Raw genomic sequence first — 20,686 nt, 5'->3', positions numbered from 1 at the left:
CCTTAGCACACACCTGCCCTGCAGTCACGTTTCCTGAACAGAAAAGGGGATTTGGGCCCCGGGGATACAGGCTTTGACACTGGCAAAGTCTGGTTTTGGAGGTTGGTGCCCTTCTCGGTGCTTTTCAAATACGTGTACTGCGATTTGTAGCGCCCAGTCCCTATGGAAACTTGATCTCGGACCGCTGTTGTACACACTGCTGTGCTTTTCCGAAATGGAACCGAACCGACTTGCAGAATTACAGTTTCCAGTGGTAGGACTGTAGGCCTTCCCTCCTTCGTTTGACTCTTCTGAGCCTATTTGAGTTTTTAAAATTTTAATACGTGTATTCTTTATAACCAGTTGGGGGGAAATCTTCCACCAACAAGAAAACCAATTGTTTTAATGTATACTTCATCTTCTGTCTTCCTGACGTCATCCCAATAATGCGCCAATTCCCAGCTTTGGGAGAAGGGCCTTTTCTGTCTGCGGCAGCCCTCTGGCGATGACCCTCTGACCTCTGCTTCTCCCCTGCAACTCAGGCCTCTCTGATGAGGGTGGAGCCAGGCCCGAAGGAGCACCGAAGCCCAGATCCAGAGCCCAGAAGCGGTTAGAAGAGAGCCAAGGAGGTCCCAAGCCAGGGACAGTGAGGTCAACGAGCAGCGACAGGTAAAGCAGCAGCCCCAGCAGCCCCTGCTCAGCGCAGTGGCCCTACAAGTCACAGCACTGCCATGAGTCCCCTTGACCAGTCACAGCGCAACGTCAGCGCCCCACTCCTCTCAGGGGCTCCCCAGAGAGCACAGCGTGCCAGGGAGGGGCCCCGGCAAATGGGCAGCCTCACCAGCAATCCAACAAATGCTCGTTAAAATACAGTGAGACACCTTTATATTTTTGCTCACCGTTTATTAACAGAGGTGTTTTTATAATAAAAGTTCTCAGTACAAACAACAGGAAAAAGGCACTTGGGTAATGCTTGTGGTGGGCGTGGCAACAGCTTCAGCCTCTCGGGGTGGCAGTTTAGTATCCATACCCTGCTTGTTGAATCCCACCGATCTGTCCCCTAAGGTCCTCTGTGTCCCTCAAGCAACATGTCTGCTTCATTCATTCCACACGCATTCACGGAGCACCCAGCTCTGAGCTGGGTGTTGGGGACACGGAGGGGGCCATCAGGGGCTTCACAGGCCCGCGGGGAAGGCCAAAAAGGACATTCCAGGAAGTACAGCATTCCAGGGTGGTCAGTGGCGCAGAGGAACACACAGGGGCCATCCACCCCACACCTGGGGCAGGGACTCAAGCATCAGAAGGATGAGAGATCTACTTTGGGGAGCACATCAAGGAAGGCTTCTTTGAGGAAGTGGCACTGAGCTGAGGGAGAGGGATGCAGAGACACACAGAGGGCTGGGAGGAGGCTGGAGGGGTCCACAGAGCGAGGGCTTGGTGGCCCTGTGGGCAGGAGTCTCAGCCTGAACCTCAGGCCGTGGGGACCACGGGGGATTTGAAGCAAAGAATGATAGTCCCACGATGGGCACTTGACAAAGGTAAATAATGCCTCACCCATACTTCCAGTGTCACCCCAGGCCCTTAAAACCCACACCGATCCGGGCAGTAGGGCTCTCAGACTGTGGGCTTCAAGCTGTGTCAGGGTGGGAGTGACCTCGGCCCATCCCCACCTCTCCTCCTAGGGGGTAGGGAGTAGGGGGACACATACTTAGGAGCTCAAGTGAGCACGAAACTGCCAGGCAGCAGGCCCAGCTCAGGGCTGCGCCTAGTGATCCCTCCCAGCGACTTCTCTCTCCTAGGATCACATCGGGCTCCTTGGAAAGTCCTTCCACTGCCGAAGCCAATCCCGAGGGGCACTGCCACTCAACAGGCTCCAATCAGGACCCTGGGGCAGACAGAGAAGGCAGCCCTGGCTGGGGCAACAGCCCCTTCCAGCTCACAGCCTCCTCGGATGAAGACGTTATTGACTTGAAGTAAACAGAGTGCGAATGGAGTTTGCCACCTTTTATTTTCTTATGGACGTTTATACTCTTGAACCAGTCCTGACGTCCTTTCTCAACAAAATGTGGCTTTTAGCCTGTCCACGATCTATTGGACCAAATCTACACACCTGGCCAGTCTGGGTCATTCTCTAGCATCCAGCGCCATCTGTCTCGACCTGTTTCTTTCTGTTCAGGAACCATCAGTCCCCTTGTAATATAGGTGGTAGATTTCACTGACGTTTTAGATTGAAACTTTGAATAAATCAAAAATGTTCATTCTTACTTATGGCAGCCTTCTCTTATATTCTAAATACCTACGTGGGAAAATTATTTTTTTATTAGTTTTTTGTCATATAATGTGTTTCATTTATAAAGAAAAGCCATTGCTTTTAAAATGTATTCTAAATACGCTTTCTTTCTGCACCGGGGTCCCGTTACCATTCAGGTCACTGTGACTGGAACCAGCTCCATTCCTGCCCGTAGACTCTTGAGAGAAGCTGAACGGTTAGGTCTCAGAAGCCCGTTTTCTTCCTCCTGTGTCTCATGAAAAATAGTAAGGTATAGGAAGGAGCTTGTTAAGAGTCTTAGGACTATTTTGTTTGGTTTTATTGTTACTCTGAAATCATAACCAGAGAACAGTAATCAAAGTTACCATTCGCAAGCTCCTTCCTCTCGTTCAAGTCTGCTTTACTCTTTCACTTGAACCAAATGATCATCCTGCCTCTTGTTATTCCTCTGCCTTTCACCACTCCCTCTGCAAAGTAAGAAAATGTGTGTTTGGCCCAGAGCAGCTGAACCAGTGAAATGCCAGCCGTTAACCAGGACGGATCAAAGGGGGAATCTAGTTTCACTGATGCTGTAAAAAATTTAATGTATGAAGGAGGTAATTCACTTCTGGCTTTAGTCTGGTAATTCCATTTTATTGTATCTCTTCTCAACTATATTACCCATTACAAGATACTTTAACTCTTCCCCCTGTTAAAGCGGCTCTGAGTTCTTCTGCAGGTCTTCTCCACAAGTGCAGACAGCGGTGTGTGGCGCGACCTTGATCTGCCGGAAGTCTGGATGCTGCCTCCTCGCGGGCCTTGCACCCTGTGGGGAGAGCTCCCCTCCCTGCCTGTCACCCAAGCAGTTCAACATGATGGTGAATCCAAGCCGGAGGCTGCCTGGCTCCCTTCAGCAGAAGGCAAGAGACCAGAGTCAGAAAGTAAATCAGTCATAACATAAAGACAGTGCTTTGTAGGTATGCCCAGGTGGGGCGTGTACAACCAATGTGTCTTCTCACGGTCTTAGCAGCATTCAGCATTGCTGTTCTTTGTGTCTTGTTCTGCCCCTTTCGCATACAAGGGAGAACACAAAATCCACTACATCCTGTATCTCAACCTCACCCAAATTCTTGTGCATTAGGTTTTGTTAATTTTTGCTTTTCAAATAAGGACACAGACTCAGACAGGGGCAATGACTGGAACCCGTGAGTTCGCTGGCCTCAGAGCTGGGCTCTCCCCGCGTCCACCATGCAGGGCCAGGCTGAGTGACGACGTCCCTTGGACCTGGCTGATGTGTTTCATGTTAAACTAATTCGTGAGTTTTATGAGTTCATATGTGTGTGTTTTTTCTGTCAACTTTTTTCCCTTAAGTTTCTAGCTTCCCAGCTTGGAATAGAAAAACCAAGGGCTTTTTTAGACCATTTTCCTAAAGATGGGCAGTATCGGTCACCCCATGATGTAACGAGTGACAGATCTGAGAAACAAATGTAGAAAGGGCAAGAGGCGGTGCTTAGCTTATAAAGGGGGGCGAGAGGCTGCACTGGCAGCAGTATCTGCTTACAGGGGGCAAGAAGTGAACGCTGCACAGGCACAGGGAGAGAGCGGTTTGCCGGCCGTGGCTCAAAGGGCTGGCTGGCGCTAGCTGGGCTCACTGGAGCATCCTCGTTACATAAGCATCTTTGCATACCCCACTGGTGAGTTTCAAAATAAACTGTCTAACTGAGCAGTTTACCCATGGAGTTTGAGTCATTCATCCACTCTGCAAGCACCAAATGCTGTCTGAACGAGGTCGTGTGCATTGGGGGAGGGACAGAAGTAAACAGGTGACCACAAAGCTGTGACAAGAATTTATAAGTCGGCCACAAGATGCCATGTAGACATGCACAGAGGGGAAGTCGCGTGTCTTTAAAAACAGTGCGGTCAGATGACTGCACTCGGTCAACCAACTATCATGGTCATACCGGCAAGCATTTGTGCTTGGTGTCCCTGTACGTTGCCCCTACTCAAAACTCTTAAGATAGATATCGTCAACCCCATGTAGAGATGAGGAAACACAGGCTCAGAGAAAGAAGCTAAGCTTCTTACTCGTAGCTCCGGCTCTTTCCAGAATTACACAGCACTCCTCTGCAGCTGCCTGCACCCAGAGTGTTGGGTACAAATGGCGCGATTCTCCTGAACCCTGAGTCATCATCCTCACCTCCAGCAGTGACTTGGGTGGACACGTAGAGAGGCTGGATACTTGCATCCGCAGGGGACCCAAAGTTGGGAGATACTTGGGTGAAGATTCAAGAAGTCAGGATTACCTGTGAAGTGAGTGGAATTTAGGAGGCGTGGAGCTCACCATTTAGGCCCTGCTCTGTCGCATAAGCGGCATGGGGGACCCTGGGCCCCCAGCACCTGGAGGTCCCAGTCGTCGTAGGCTCTGTAGCCGTCAGCAGTGAGAGGGCTCCAAGTGATAACGAACACGAAGGTGGGCGGTGTCGCGCCGTGCCGCGCCTCTGCCCCCGCCCTGGACCCCTCCCCGCCCCGGCAGCCGAGCTGGAGCACCGTGCCAGGCTCTGCGGGAGAGGAGAGTGACACACAACAGTCATTTGGGTAACTGCAGTCTGGCGGCTCTCGGGGGACAATGCAGGGCCAGGCGGAGAGGTCAGTCTCCTCCAGCTCAGGCCCCAGAGCAGCGGTTAACAGGGAGCAGGGTGTGCAGACGGGCCAACAGGACGGCGGCGCCAGGTGCCCAGAGTTGGGGCGGGAAATACTGGGCGTGGTCTACGTGCTCCGCCTTCGTCCGGCTCCGAGCCCCATTGGTTGAAGCTAGACTGAGAGGCGACTCCAGGGGCAACTGCCCTTCCTGCCCTCCCCGCTCATTGGCCGGCTCGGTATGAGGCAGCTATTTGACCCCGCCTGGCTCGCACCACACTCCTATTTGCTGACGACCCGATACAATCTCCGCCCCTCCTATACATTGGATAACTCTGTCCTAGGGGCTGTTCCAGTGCGTTTCGCCAACCGGCTCTTTGCTTCCATTGGTCTGCTTTGATTTCAAGGGTGGGTCTCAACGCTACGCTAGCCGTGCCTTGCGTTCCCATTGGCTGCTCCCACACCGACGCCCAGAGCCTCTCAGAAAAGCCCATTGGCCGGCTCTGTCAAGCGAGGCCGGTGCGTACAGCAGTCGCGGGATCCTTGGCAGTTCAGGCGTCAGAGTGGACCCAACAAGCGTCGGCCACGGACATGACGCCTGAGGACCAGGTGGAGACCCAGCCGCTCCTGCGGCCGCCCGGTGTCAGGTGAGCGGCCTGGGGAGCCCGGGCCTGGGGCGCGGCCTCGCCCCTCTCCCTGTGCCCAGACCGGCGCCGCTCACCGACCGCCGTATCCCCGCAGCGTTCCCCGCGGCCGCCGCGTCTTCCTGGCCGCCTTCGCCGCTGCCCTGGGCCCTCTCAGCTTCGGCTTCGCGCTCGGCTACAGCTCCCCGGCCATCCCGAGCCTGCGACGCGCCGCGCCACCGGCCCCACGCCTCGACGACGCCACCGCCTCCTGGTTCGGGGTGAGACCTCTGGCTGGGACACCAGCTCTTTCACTCCTAAGATGGGCGCCGGGACCCACCACGCCCACGCCTTGGATGGGCTCCGGGACCCTCCACGCCCACTCCCTCGGACGCGTGATGCGACCTACCCCTGCCCTGCTTCGGCGGGCACTGAGACCCTCCGCCGAATACGTCCCGGTTCCCCTGGCACCCTCTCCTCGACCACCCGCCCTGGACCTAGTCCCCTTCCCTCCGAGGCCGCTGGGGGCGGGGTGGAGGGTTAGGCCGGCCATGATCCCCTGGCACCCCAACCTCAGTCGGCGATCGCCCCTAGGCCGTCGTGACCCTGGGAGCCGCGGCCGGGGGCGTGCTGGGCGGCTGGCTGGTGGACCGCGCCGGGCGCAAGCTGAGCCTCCTGTTCTGCACCGTGCCCTTCGTGACCGGCTTTGCCGTCATTACCGCGGCCCAGGACGTGTGGACGTTGCTGGGGGGCCGCATCCTCACCGGCCTAGCCTGTGGCATTGCTTCGCTCGTGGCCCCGGTGAGTGTCCCCTAGCCTCAGGCCCTGGGACCGAGGGAAAGAAGCAGACCTGGGGGTGTGGTCTCCCCTGGGCCTCCTGGTGGCCCTTATCTGCCTTATCTCCCTTACTCTCGCAATGGGCAGCCGCTCTTGTTGGCCCCATCTGACGGTGAAGTGAGTTTCAGGAAGGTGAAGTCCTTTGTCCAGTCTCCACTAGTCAGTGGTGAAGCGATCACCCAGGATTGTGCCGTTTAACTCGGCCTCCCTTTTGCTCTACAAATAAGATGGCATCTGTGGACGGTCGACAGAAGCCTCACAGTGTGGCTTGGATCCCCCTTGTCATTCAGGCCACTGACTACAGTTTAGCAGGAAATTTCTGTCAGGTTTGTCCCTGGGGCAAAGGCTGCTGCCACCCGCTGCCACCCGCCGCCCCCCTTCACTGCTCAGGCGCCAGTCCTCCCGCTGCCTCCCTGCTTCTCTCCCAGCGCCTGACCCAGCACTGCCCAAGCTGCCTTTGGAGCCGTACAGACCGGCTGACATCTGGCTCTGCCACTTCCCAGGACAGAGCGCCTCTCTGGGCCTCCGTCCCCTCCCCTGAAAAGTGAAGGTGACAGGTTCCTCTTGCAGTGGGCAAGGAATCAGAGACACCGCACATCCACGCTGTCATGGCTTGTGAAGGGCTTGGACCCTGGCAGCTGGGGTTGCCGGGTGGCCAGTGAACTGCTGCCGGCCATGGGCTGGGATGACCCACCACCCACGCCCCGCCCTGGTTGAGCTGAAAGCAGTGGCTCAGGTCCTCCCTGGCCGTTCCTTTTCACCTGCCACTCATTTCACCAGCATTTGTTGGGCACCTGGGTTGGATTTTTATGTTTTGGGTTTTTTCTGGACAAAAAACACACAAGTCATGGACGTAAGGTACTGAGTAACCCAGAAGTATGGGCGAGGCCTTTCTGGCCCCTGAGCCCAGTCACAGGTAGCCACTGAAGGAAAGAGTTCCCGCTTTAACTCCAAGGGCACCACGCCAGCAGCCCGGTGCCACCTGGAGCTAGTTAGACAGGCAGAATCTAATGCGCCAGGATCTGCATTTTATCAAGGGTAGTGATACCATTAAATGAAAGTCAGTAAAGCGCTATGCCCCCACCCCTCCCACACACACACACAGCACCCGCAGAGACCCCCTTAATCCCCTTTAACTGCTGGCTGCAGAGCACTTGATGGGCGCGGGCGGGCGCGAGGAAGGCCCTGGCCTGGGGCTCACAGTGAGGGGCCGGCCAGGCCTGCAGCTCTCGCCCTCGCTGCCCACAGGTCTACATCTCCGAAATTGCCTACCCGGAAGTGCGGGGGCTGCTGGGCTCCTGTGTGCAGCTGATGGTCGTCATAGGCATCCTCCTGGCCTACGTGGCAGGTAGAGTTTTCATGTTATCTCTTCTGATCCCTGTTAGTGGCCACGTGGCCACTTTACAGATATAGAAACTGGAGTTCAGAGAGGTCACAGGACTCGCCCGGGGTCCCAAAGCCATTGCCCAAGGTGCTAGGTTCCCAGATCCCCTCCCTGAGACCCTGGGGTGGGTAGGTCTTGTGACCAAGTTCCCAAAGAGCTGAAGAAGGTGATGTCCTCATCTTCCTAGGCGGAAGCCCGTCCCAGGGGTCTGGTGAGGGCTGACCGGCTGGGCCAGCACCTCACTGTGCAGTGACAGTCTGAGGGTCCCAGGGGCAAGCGGGGCACCCTGGAAATGATCAGCCCAGGAGCTCGGAGAGCCCAAGCCTGTCTCCCTCAGAAATTTCAGGACTGGATTTGCAGCAGGAAGGAGGCGGGTTCCAGGGGACCTGAGGTCAGAGCTGGGGCCTGCACCGGAGACAGCCGTGTTTTCCCCAGATCTGGAGCAGAAAGAGGGCAGGCTACCTCTTACAGTCCCGCGTCAGAGGAAGACCTCTGTCACTTGGGGGCGGGGTGGCCTTGGCCTGCTTACACAGCACCTGGGAGCCTCACCTTCCCTGTCTGTGAGTGGAGGTGACCGCACCCACTCCGAGGCTGGTGAGGGTTTGAATTCAGTGGCACGTGAAAAGCGCCCCGCAGCAGGCCCCAGATGAGAACTGTCGAGGCATGGGTGGCCTGAGAGCCACGGGGAAGGCTGGGGGCGTGGGGCTTCCAGGACTGATGGGCGTGGCAGGGCTTGGGCCACTTGCCCCGTGGGTCTTTAAATTGGTCAACATGCAGGTTCGTGGTGTTTCACTTTTACCTACTTACCATCCTGACTCTACTCAGAGTCCTGCTGGCAGCCTGGCTGCCGTGGGGGCCCAGCATGTGCCAGAGCCCTGGCGTGTGCAGACAGTGGCATTTGGGACCGACATGCAGGTGTCGATACGCCCATAAAATTATCTTCAGTTCATCATAATCTGCACTTGCATCGGTCAGTTCCTGTGACTTATGATCCGCTGGTGTTCAGTGAAAAGTCTCCCCGTGCTTTCCCTTCCGCTCCAGGAACCAGCCTTGCCTGCCTCTCGGTGACCTTCCAGAGGGTCTGCGTGAGGACTGTGCATATTCATTCCCCTGTCCTGAAATTTTGTATGCCCCGTGCCATGTCCTACCCATCCCTGCATAGTGAGTGCCTCTTTGCATAATGACTGCGTACTCACTGAGCAGACGTAGCATAATGACGTACCCATCATCTTTTCTACGATCAACAACGATAACAACAATATCTAACCAACTCGAGGGTAGCCATGCAGATGTAGTGAGGTCCCCACCCTTTAAGCGGAGCCCCTGGGGTTGCTGAGGGGGCCCCTGACCCCGGCTCTGACGTCTGACCCCCCATCCAGGCTGGGTCCTGGATTGGCGCTGGCTGGCTGTGCTGGGCTGTGTGCCCCCCTCCTTCATGCTGCTGCTCATGTGCTGCATGCCTGAGACCCCGCGCTTCCTGCTGACGCAGCTCCAGCGCCGGGAAGCCGCAGCCGCTGCGCAGTTCCTGTGGGGCTCCGAGCAGGGCTGGGAAGAGCCCCCTGTTGGGGCTGAGCACCAGGTGAGGGGACTGGGAGGAAGGAGTTGGTGTGGTATCACCCCTTTGCAGCCAGGGAGGCTGGCACAGCCTGTCCCCAAGGACATACGCTCATGCACACATGGGCAGAGGTGCCGTGCTGTCCTGTGTGCCGGCAAACACAGGCCTGCTTGAGCCCCCTCGTCAGTGGGGCCCTAGCCTTGGAGACCACTGGAAAAGCCTGAGCCTTGATCCTACTGAAGAGAAAGTCCAGGCCAGGTCCCAGGGACACACGGGCAGACTTGAGGACTTGGATTTTTCCCCGGGAGGCAGGGGGGTTGTATGGCGTGGGATGCAATTGAGTCTCTACCACTTCCATGCAGTGTGACCATCCCATCGTTAAGGCTTAGTTTCTTCATGGGAAGCAAGTGTCCAAGCACGCGCCCGGTGGTGGTGATGGAGGAAGGGATTCATTGGGGTGGAGGTGGCGCTCGGCCCAAGGCTGGTGGGACTCTGGATCCCCTGGCTCTTTGCCCATGTGCTCTCTTGGTGGCTCCCCACCAAATCAGGAAATAAGGCTCTCCAGGCTAGGCCGGACATGAGGGTCTTGTCACTCTTGCAAATGGGGAGGCTGGAGTGATGCAAAGGCCTGTCTGCGGACCCGAGGCCCAAAGGGGCCACGGCAAGCTGAGGCTCCCTCCTTCTGCCAGGCCTTAGGGTGGTGGCCCCAACGCCAGGGGTCCCCTCAGGAGAAGCACCGACGCCCATTTCTGTCAAGCAGGGCTTCCACCTGGCCCAGCTGAGGCGACCTGGCATCTACAAGCCCTTCACCATCGGCATCTTGCTGATGGTATTCCAGCAGCTGTCGGGGATCAACGCTGTCATGTTCTACGCAGAGACCATCTTTGAAGAGGCCAAGTTAAAGGTAAAGGGGCCTCTGCCCAGCTTGCCTCATCCGCGTGCCGCGCGGTGTGGCCTGGCCCCTGGGCCTTTGCCTGACCCGCCTCTGCCCATCTCCCCAGGACAGCAGCCTGGCCTCGGTCGTCGTGGGCGTCATCCAGGTGCTCTTCACGGCCATGGCGGCTGTCATCATGGACAGAGCAGGGCGGAGGCTGCTCCTCGCCTTGTCAGGTGAGGCCCAAGGGCTCAGCCCTTGCAAGGGGGGTGGCCCAGGCCAGGGTCCCCAGCGCAGGCTGGAGGCTCTTTACCAAGACCCCTGCATTGGGCGAGGGGGAGGGCAGGTGTCCCTGAGAACAAGGCCAAGATTAAACGGGAGCACTTGCTCAATGAGTGCTCGCCGCAGACCCGGCCTGCGCTCATGGTGTCCCCACATCGCACCTTAACCCTTCAATGAACCTGCAAAGAGGGTGCCACCAGGGCTGCCATTCACGATGAAACTGAGGGCCCCAGAGGGGAAGTGGCTTGGACGCTTGTGGTGTGTTGGGACAAGTGACTTTACCTCCCTGAACCTCAGTTTGCTCTCTAAAATGGGGGTAATGGTGGGCCATCGAGAGGAGCAGGGGATGGTCCACGTGTGCCCGTCTGCACAGGCTGAGGCCCACAAGTGCTCGGGACAGCTGGGGAAGACCGGGCCAATAGCGCACTGCCACTCACAGCTCCGCCCCACCGGCCAGGGGCTCTGCTTCCGGGAGCTTCTTGGAGGTCATGGAGGTTTGAGATCCCAGTCAGGGCTCCAGGGGACCACTCACTGCCCCTGTCAGAGCTGCCGAGACCAACCACATTGCAGTGGCCACACTGGCCGGAGACTCCTGCTGCGGGGGCCACGTGCCCGGCCCACAGGCCCAGCGCTGCCCTCCCCCCGCAGGTGTGGTCATGGTGTTCAGCAGCAGTGCCTTTGGCGCCTACTTCAAGCTGACCCAGGGTGGCCCCAGCAACTCCTCACACACAGACCTCCTGGCGCCCATCTCCATGGAGCCGGCCGATGCCAGTGCAGGGCTGGCCTGGCTGGCGGTGGGCAGCATGTGCCTCTTCATTGCCGGTGAGAGGGGCCTGTGGGGAAGTTGGGTGGGGACCAGTGCGGACACCCTGTCCCTGCTGGGTTCCTGTGGCTCCCAGCGAGTCCAGGCCTACCTGGCCTCACTTGTCCCTCTAGGCCCCCAACTCTGCATTTATGGCTGACCACGCGCCAGGTGCCGAGCTAAGCCCTTCGCTGCTCCCCTCACTTAGAGCCCACGTCAGCACGCTGAGTAGGCCACATCGGGCTCCCACTCTACAGAGAAGGGACCCGAGTATAAGAAATGAAGAGGACGGCCCGAGACCTCAGAGCAGGCGGGTGCAGAGCTGCTGGGCCCAGACCGGAACCCGGGCCCCAAGCCCACACCAGGCAGCCCAACGGGGCGCCAGCCCCAGGCTCTGCAGCGAGTGGCCGGCCAGCCCCTGTGGGCCCTGATGCCTGCCTTGCCTCCCACAGGCTTTGCTGTGGGCTGGGGGCCCATCCCCTGGCTCCTCATGTCTGAGATCTTCCCTCTGCACATCAAGGGCGTGGCCACCGGTGTCTGTGTCCTCACCAACTGGCTCATGGCCTTTCTGGTGACAAAAGAGTTCAGCAGCCTCATGGTGAGTACAGGCCCCGGGGGTTGCCCCTGACACAGTCGATCTTAGGATTACTCTCGGAGCCAAGGACTCGGGATCCATGGCCTCGTGTAGACGCTGGGCCCCACTGTTCCGGGACGCTGGCTCTCCTGGTCAGGGTGAGGGGGAGACAGATGGGCTGGGGCAGGGGGAACCCTTCAGGCTGTCTCAATGGAAGACAGCAGGACAGGCCCCCCCACTGGATGTTGGGAACACAGGCCGGAAGTAGGGCTGTGGGGGAAACTCTAGCTTTGGAGTGGGCAGGCCGGGACCTGAACCCCGCCATGGCCGCTTCCTGCTCTGTGGCCTTGGGTGTGCCTCCTGCCTTCTCTGAACCAGTTTCCTTGACTGAAAACAGAGGAGGGTGAGGTGCCTTCCTCTGGGGGTTGATGGGGACATCAGGTCAACATTTTGCTGCCTTCTCATGGATGGACTGACACAGACATGGCCCCTGCCCAAGGGGCCGCCCAGCCAGTCAGGGGATGGTGTTGGTCCACAGTCATTCCCCCCAGGTCCCCTGCCACATGCCACGTCCAGGCTTGTTCACGGTGCCAGAGACAGCCAGGAATGAGGTGGCCACGGTCCCCTTTGTGACAGGGGCTGAGACAGCAGTGGACAGTGGTGGGAGAACAAGCCAGCAGGAGGCTGGGGCTGGGGCGGCAGGCCACGGGGGGCGTGGATGCCCAAGGCTGGCCTGACGTGCGCCCGGGGCACGGGCCCATTCAGGCAGCCACCCTAGAGAAGGAGAGCTGAGAACGGAGGAGCCATGGGTCTGGCTTGGGAGGTCACTGGGGCGGGGCCAAGCGGGTGGACAGGCCCTGGCCACAGGGCACCGCTCCTCCCTCCGTGCCTGCGGGCCCTGCGTGTCCGTGTGCGCACACCGCCCCATCCCCGCCTGCTGTTAGCTCCCCGTCCTTCTGCCACCAAGAGGAGAGGCTCCTCTGCGGGCAGGACTTCAGAGGGCAGGGACCTCGGAGGGCAGGGCCATAACTAAGTGCAGAGAGTAGGTCTGTGGGCTTGGAGTCAGACCCCAGGGACGAGGGCCCAGCTGTCGCTTGGTGGTGTGTCTCTGACCTGGGGGCAGCCACTTCATCACCGTGAACCTCAGCTTCCCCAGCACGCAGCATCCACACCTTGGCCAGCGCTCAGCCCTGAGCCTGGGCGGGACAGGCTGGGGCCCTGGCTCTTGGTCCCGTGGGGTCTCCTGGCCTTTGGCCACAGTCACCCGTGGCTTCCCCTCTCTCCACAGGAGGTGCTCAGGCCCTACGGCGCTTTCTGGCTCGCTTCCGCCTTCTGCATCCTCAGTGTCCTTTTCACTTTGTCCTGTGTCCCTGAAACCAAAGGAAAAACTTTGGAGCAAATCACAGCCCATTTTGAGGGGCGATGACAGCCCCTTCCCAGAAGCACCTCCCCTCCTAGCTGGGCTGGTTTGGACGTTGGAGGGGACAGAGCCTGCCTGTGACTTTGAGCTGGGCCTCCGCCAGAGCCCGGAGCCCCTGCCTGCCCCCAGGGAGCCAGGGTCTTGGAGCGCAGCCCCTCGCAGCCGTGTCCTCCAGGTCCCTCCTTCCTGCCCAGTTCCCTACAGCCCCCTGAGCCGCGAGCAGGAGATTCCCAGTCCTTGGGTGCAGTTCCTGCTGCTGCTCTGAGACTGGAGAGGAGGAACATCTTGGAGGGTCTTGGCCACCCCGTGGCCAGTCCTTCACATGCCGTCTCTGTCATGACACAAAAGCGACAGTGGAGGGGAGACTCGTGGCTCCTCGTTTTCTGGAGGAGGTGCCTTTGCAGGCCAGGTGGTAGCCCGTGGTCTCCTCCTCACAGGCCTGCATTATCAGGAAGGAACTATGTTTGCAAATAAAGATTTGACTCAGAAAATTGGGTCACAGCCTCTCTCTTGAGCTGCAGGTTGAGAAGGGCATTTTCCTATCCCTTCCACAAGCCAGCCTTGCCGAGAACACTCATGGATTTACCTCCCATTCCATAACCTGCTTTATTCACTTTGTAGGCTGTGCAGGCCCACGTGTGCCCACCCCCTCTGCATCTGCCATTAGTTCTCATGAGGCCGGAGAGCAAGGCCATGGTCCAGGGTGGAGCAGTGGGGAGGGCGGGACCCCAGGGTTAGTTTCCAGAAGACCCTGCAGCAGGTGCTCTGGTTCCAGTAACATGGGCCAAGTAGCACAAGGGACAGCTCTCAGCTTTAGCAAAATCCCAATTCCTGGGAGCCTTCCAGAAGCAAAGTCACATCTTCCATGTCAATAACTGCATGTCTCTGTTGTCATTAGTGCTGCACAGTGGGCCCTTGACAGGGCTGAGAACCACACTGTGATGATGGATGGAATGTTCTACCAACACTGGGTAGCCTAGCGTGGTTCGGGTCTCCCACGTCCTGACCTATTTCTGTCCACGTGCTGTATCAGTTACTGAGAGAGAGTTACACACACAGACATTTCCCCTGCAGTTCTGCTGGGTGTTGCTTCAGGTACAAGGTTTTTTTTTCAAGTTTTTTCATGAGGTGGGGCACACGTAGGACCATTACGTTCTGGTTGATTTGTCCATCATTACGTAAGGGCCTTCTTTCTGCCTGGGAACAGCCCTCGTTCTGAGGCGTGCTCTGTCTGATGTCAGTGTGAGTGCTCCCACTTTCTTTTGGTTGGAGTTTTGACAGTCGTCTTTTTTCTGCAGCATCCTAATTTTTTTTTTTTTTTTTTTTGATGAAATGTAATTTGGGTTTCTCTGAGAATTAATACTTTCATTTTATTTTTTAAATTTTATTTTTTATTGATTATGCTATTACAGATGTCCCAATTTTCCTCCTTTGCCCTGTCCACCCAGCACCCCCTCACTCCCTCCAGCGATCCCCTCCTTTGTTCACGTCCATGGGTCATGCATACAAGTTCTTTGGCTTCTCCATTTCCTATACTTGCTATTCACGTTCCCCTGCCTATTCTGTAACTGCCAATTGGTACTTCTAAATCCCTTCACCTTTCTCCCAGTGCCCCGACCCCCGTCCCCACTGGCCACCACCCCAATGTTCCCCATATCTATGATTCTGTTCCTGTGCAGCTTGTTTGCTTACTTTTTTAGATTCGGTTGTTGATAGTTACGTATTTATTGCCATTTTAATGTTCATGATTTGTTCTTTTTCTTAGATAAGTCTCTTTAACATTTCATGTAAAAATGGCTTGGTGATGATGAACTCCTTTAGCTTTACCTTGTCTGGGAAGCTCTTCATCTGCCCTTTCATTCTAAATGATATCTTTGCTGGATAGAGTGATCTAGGTTGTAGGACACTGTTTTTCATCTCTTTGAATACTTCTTGCCAATACCTTCTAGCCCGCAGAGTTTCTTTAGAGAAATCAGCTGACAGTCTTATGGGAACTCCCCTGTAGGTAATTAACTTATTTTCTCTTGCTGCTTTTAAGATTCTTTCTCTTTAATCTTTGTCATTTTAATTATGATGTGTCTTGGAGTGGGCCTCTTTGTATCCATCTTGTTTGGGACATTCTGTGCTTCCTGGACTTGCATGTCTATTTCCTTCACCAAATTTGGGAAGTTTTCTTTCATTTTTTCAAATAGATTTCCAGTTTCTTGCTCTTTTTCTCCTCCTTCTGGCACCCCTATGAAGCAAATGTTGGAATGCTTGAGTTGTCCCAGAGACTGCTTATACTATCGTTGATTTTTGGATTCTTTTTTCTTCTTCTTGTCTGGTTGCTTGTTTTTGCTTCCTATTGTTCCAAATCATTTATTTGATTCTCAGCTTCATCTACTGTACTGTTATTTCTCTGTAAATTGTTCGTTATTTCAATTACTGAATCCTTTGTTTCTGACTGGATCTTTTTTATGCTGCTGAGGTCCTCATTAAGTTCCTTGAACATCCTTATAACCAGTGTTTTAAACTCTGCATCTAATAGAGTGCTTATCTCCATTTTGTTTAGTTCTTTCTCTGGAGTTTTGATCTGTTCTTTCATTTAGGCCATATTTCTTTCTCTCCTCATTTTGGCAGCCTCCCTGTGTTTGTTTCTATGTATTAGGTAGAGCTCCTTGACTCCCTGTATTGGTAGCATGGCCTAATGTAACAGGTATCTTGTAGGGTCCAATGGCACAGCCTCCCCTATCACCCAAGCTGGGTTCTCGAGGTGTGTTCTTTCTATGGGCTGAGTACACCCTCCACTTGTAATTGAGCCTAGATTGCTGTTGGCATATCAATGGGAGGGATTTACCCAGGCCGGTCAGCTGCAAGGACTGGCTATAACCACTGACCACCATCCTCCGTCCTCTGTGGAGGATCATCTGTGCAGGGGCAGTGTGTAGGTGCACCTGTGTGGTCTATAGCTGTCTACTGGGTACACAGGCTCTGGGGTTCCCAGGTGAGGCAGGCCAAGGTCAACCCCGACCTGCGTTTTGCCTGGGGCCACCCTGCCTGGGCTATAAAGCAATCTGAGATGGCTGCTACTTGGACTTGGAGATTTCCAGGTGAGGCCAAGTTGTGAATCTAGGCTGGCTGCTGCTAGTGCCGGGCCTGGAGCCACTTTAGCAAGAGGTACAGGTGCTGGGGGCTCACTGAGACTGGCTGGTGTTTGAGAGGATTTAGGAAGTGTGAAGCATGAGCCAAGACCAGCCATTCATATGGAAATCTCTCTTAACAGCTTGGGTGGGCTGGTAAATTGGGTGGGACTGAGTCTCAGGATCTCTAGGGTGGGGCAAACTGTATTAGCCAGGCTGATGGAGTCTCAGATATGGCACCCGCCTGCTGGCTCTGTGGCTCTGTGCAAGGAGGATTCAGAAAAGGGACAATGGCCTCTACCCACCTTTCTGCCTGGGAAAAAGCTGTCCCCCAGCTCTCACCTTGATGCCAGACACTTCATTTTCTCCCTGCATGCCACTGGTGCCTTTCAAGCTGCTACTCTGGTGCTGGAGCTCAGAGGGAGTGCATCTGAGTAAGTCCATGTGTGGGTTTTCTAAGAGAACTGCTTGGGGTTCCAACAGTTTCTTCTACCAACTCAGTTCCTGCTGGTTATTGCAGGCATAACTTTTGGGGACTTATCCTCCTGGCACTGGAACCCTGGGCTGGGAGGCCTGGTGCAGGGCTGGAAGTCCTCATTCCCGAGATGTGCCTCCCAAATTTTTATCCACAACACGTGGGTGAGGAACCCACTCTTCCATTTCTGCGCTCCTCCTACTAGTCTGGACACATGGGGTTTCTTTAATTCCGTAGTTGTCAGACTTCCATTCAACTTGAATTCTGATGGTTCTGAGTGATGGTGGTTCTATATTTTAGTTGTAATTTTGATGCACTTGTGCAAAGAGGTGAGCCATGTTTACCTATGCTGTCATTTTGACCAAAGTCCTGGACTCAATACTTTTACTCTAAAAATGAGCTTTATTAAGGCATATTTATATATTATAAAATTCAATAATTGTTGGTATAAAATTTGATGGCTTAGGTCAAACGTACCCAGCTGTGGCCTACCACCACAATCAAGACAGAGGACGTTTTCATCACCTCAGAATGTCCCCTCACGAGTCTGCAGTCAGTCACCTCCCTAGAGCTATGACCCTGGCCCCCACAGATGTGCCCTGTCCCTATAGTTTGGCTTTTTCTATACTTCCACAAAGATGGAATCATACAGTCTGACCCTTGAGTCTGGCCTCCAGCCCCGCAGAGCGATGGAGACTTGCCGCGCTGTGTGCATCAGTTGACTCCTCTCTGCTGCCAAGAGGCAGCGCGTCAGACATGCAGGCTCCATCCGGCTTTCGGCTCTGATGAATGAAGCGCTGTGAACAGGTTTTGTGTGGAGTGGAACTTCTGGGTCACGTGTTCAGTTTATGTTTAACTTTGTACGAAGCTGCCACTGCCAAACCATCTTCCAAAGTGATTGTAGCATTCGCATTCCCACCAGCAGGTGCCAGAGTGACTTCTCCACATCCTCAGCAACAATTCGTCATCATAGTTAAATTTTTGAAAGTTGTCTGCTGCTAATCTCTGATATCCTTGGGAATCCCTTAATCAGGTTGTTTATTTGGTCCTCCTCTTTTCTGCTGCTGCTGTACCTCAAATATTTGATGAGCTTTGGTCATCCACATTTAGGAATGAACTAGGAGTTCAATCGTAGCTGGTGTACCCCCTCCCCAGCTGTTCTGTTATGGATTTGTTACATTTTGATCATCTTCCCTGTCATCTCAGTGGGATTTGGAGGAAGAGGAGAGGAGGTAAATGTGTGGGTTCAGTCCACCAGCTTGAAATGTAAGCTTTCTTCACTTTTTTAATGATGTATTTGTTTGTCAGTGGAGTCATGGGGTGTGGCAAACAGTAGGTGCTCAAATAGTTGGTGAATTTACAATTATGTTAGAACTTAAATCAACCTCACATTGTTCCACATTCAGATTGTTTCCACTTTTCTGCTCATTGATAAGTCTGCTATTATATAGATACAGATCTAGAGAAAGAAATGAGAGAAACCATTGAGGGAGATAAGAGAGAGGAGCGATGACAGGTGAGATAGAGGAGAGATGGGAGAGTTGATAAAGAGAGGAGAGAATAAATGAGAACGATAAGGAGAAAGCTGACAGTGACAAAGATGAGATAGAAGGTAGCGATGGAGGTAACCTGTAGAGATGGAGGTGGCGGTGATGGTCGAAGTACAGATAAAGACAGAGATGTTATGGGAATGAATTGTGTTCCCCTAAAATTCATGTGTTGAAGTCTTAACCCCAGTACCTCCTAATGTGACTTACAGAGATAGGGCCTGTAAAGAGGTAACAGGTAAAAATGAGGTCGTAAGGGTGGGTCCTAATCCAATGTGACTTCTGTCCTTATAAGAAGAGGGGATTAGGACACAGACACACAGGGAAGGCCACGTGAAGACAAGGTGAAGATGGCCGTTTGCAAGGCAAGGAGAGAACCCTTAGCAGAAACCAACCCAGCCAACACCTTGTTCTTGGACTTTCAGCTTCCAGAACTGTGAGGAAATAAACCGCTGTTGCTGGAGCCACTCAGTTTGTGGTCTGTGTTCTATTAGCCCTAGAAAACTGAAGCAGGTTCTGGTGATGAGGGAGATGACGGAGATGGACATGAGGGAGTGGTTGGCGGGGAGAGAGCTAGAGACAGACCTTGCACAGGCATAGGATTAAATCTTAGAGGCATAACTGCCGGTCAAAGGAGTTGTGCATCATTAAAACTATTGTTCCGTCCTGTTAGACTGCACCCCAGAAGGTTACACACTGGCTGTGTCTGAGAGGGGCCTACTCCTTACTGTCTCAGAATCTATTCTCAGTGAGTCAGCCCCGAAGACCAGGAGCAGGACCTTCAAGACAGGTTCAGGCGCACATCAGGTGGCTAATGACGGGCAGCCTTGGCACCCGTGCAAAGCACGTCCCCAATTAGCTCAATGTGACAGGCCACCCACTGAGACACCTTAGAGGAGACGGGTCTTTGCACTGCAAACTTCTTGACAGGGAGCTTTAGGCAGAGGCTGCTTCCAGCTCCTGCTTGTGCAGATGGGAGTTGGCGAAGGAAGGCAGGGGGATGGTCACCCCCCTACCCCAGCTGCAGAGATCATTCAACTTGTGGGCAAGGGAAACCTCATGCAGCTTCAGCCCTACCCTGGCGTCTTTCCTCTGTCATCCAGGGGCCAGGCGCCACGGCAGGTTGGTGAGTCAGCACCAGTGGACTTGGTCAAATTCTGGCTGTATTACTTACTGTTTATGTGACCTGGACAAGTCGCTTAACCTCTCCAGGTCTGTTTATTTATCGGCGAAATGGGCATAGTGGTGTTATCTTCCTCATAGGATTGTTGTGAGGATGGAAGGAGATAATTAGGTAAAGCACTTAGAACTGAGGATGTCATAGAACAAGTGTTAGCTGGTGGTGGCGAGGCTGTGGTGGGGATGGGGAGCTATGTACAAGGCTGCTGTGAGGTCCATGGTGTGCCTCTGAAAGGGACATTTGAAACCTTTACCCATTTTTCTCATTATATTCTATTTCCTACCCAAGTCCCTTAGCAACTCCTACCCACACTACCTTCTGATTGCTACCAGCACCCACTTAGAGGTGCCAAAAACTGTGGACAGACATGCTCTTCAGAGGTCCTCTTAGACTCTCCCTGGGGGCCTTCCCATCAGAGCACAGGATGCTTCAGGGACCAAGAATCAGCCCCAGCTGGCGTCCTGTGTTTGCCCCAGGAGCCCAGCCCACCAGGAGGAGACACAGGACCATGGAGAAGAGGGATAGGGTAGGACATTCCCAGAAGAGAGATGCAGCAGAAGCTGTGCTTTACCCAGATAACAGGGTAGAAATCTACACTGCCCACCAATACTCCATCTCCCATCCCCACCCCCATCCCGAAAAGCTTCCAGAAGAATCCTGGCTTCTGCAAACCTGAGGCAAGGACTGCCCTAACAACACTCAGTGGCCACAGATGGAATTGCATCAGCTGAAGCTTGAAGCACTCGGCTACCTTCCAGTGGCCATGGGTAGGATTGCAATACGAAGGCAGGAAACCCTCTGCTACCACTTAGTGGCCAGTCTGGGGTTAGCACCCGTTGGGCCTGTGGCTGCGAGCAGAGCCGCAGGAGCTGGAAAAGGTCCAAAGTCACGGAATGCAGGCAGCCTCTGGACAGGAAGAGGCAAGGAAACAGGTTAACTCCCCTAGAGCCTCCAAAAGGACTATAAGCCGCCTAACACCTTGATCTTAGCCCCATGAGATCCATCAGAAGCCCAAAGTAGAGAAGGCTTTACCTCAAAGGGGTCTATGGGTGTGACTTGCCTAATGGAGTTAATCTCAGTAAGATGCGCAGAAGACCCACAAAGAGAATTATACTGGCAAAAACGCCACCAGCTGAGCCTGAAAGGGACA

At 54.7% G+C, this 20,686-nt stretch overlaps 2 protein-coding genes across 6 annotated transcripts in view; both read left to right on the top strand.

Annotated features, from left to right (window-relative positions):
• The window catches only part of GARNL3 (GTPase activating Rap/RanGAP domain like 3), a 119,807-nt gene extending 117,604 nt beyond the window's left edge, over positions 1-2,203 (top strand). For all 3 annotated transcript variants that reach the window (XM_054584356.1, XM_054584355.1, XM_054584357.1), the window contains exons 29-30: positions 522-648; positions 1,779-2,203. In XM_054584356.1, coding sequence (XP_054440331.1) covers positions 522-648; positions 1,779-1,956 — 305 coding nt within the window. In that variant the 3' untranslated portion in view covers positions 1,957-2,203. The remainder of the gene's footprint in view (positions 1-521; positions 649-1,778) is intronic.
• A 3,193-nt stretch (positions 2,204-5,396) lies between these two features.
• On the top strand, positions 5,397-13,706 carry SLC2A8 (solute carrier family 2 member 8). 3 transcript variants are annotated; one of them, XR_008530059.1, is made up of 10 exons: positions 5,397-5,511; positions 5,606-5,768; positions 6,082-6,288; positions 7,573-7,672; positions 9,088-9,287; positions 10,021-10,167; positions 10,270-10,373; positions 11,068-11,241; positions 11,674-11,819; positions 13,084-13,205. XR_008530059.1 is itself a non-coding variant. In XM_054584352.1 (10 exons), the coding sequence occupies exons 1-10, from the start codon at positions 5,456-5,458 to the stop codon at positions 13,219-13,221; spliced, it is 1,437 nt and encodes a 478-aa protein (XP_054440327.1). In that variant the 5' UTR covers positions 5,397-5,455; the 3' UTR covers positions 13,222-13,706. The 3 variants fall into 3 exon arrangements, 2 of the variants coding, with proteins under 2 accessions (XP_054440327.1, XP_054440326.1); XM_054584352.1 differs by having other exon boundaries at positions 10,024-10,167; positions 10,265-10,373; positions 13,084-13,706; XM_054584351.1 differs by having other exon boundaries at positions 10,265-10,373; positions 13,084-13,706.
• Positions 13,707-20,686: the final 6,980 nt, after the last annotated feature.

This window comes from Pteronotus mesoamericanus, unplaced genomic scaffold (genome assembly GCF_021234165.1).
Source record: "Pteronotus mesoamericanus isolate MK-2021 breed Mesoamerican mustached bat unplaced genomic scaffold, CSHL_Meso_final contig_78, whole genome shotgun sequence".
Taxonomy (NCBI): domain Eukaryota; kingdom Metazoa; phylum Chordata; class Mammalia; order Chiroptera; family Mormoopidae; genus Pteronotus; species Pteronotus mesoamericanus.
Note: the sequence above shows the minus strand (reverse complement) of the source record. Positions and strands in the feature narration are given on the sequence as shown.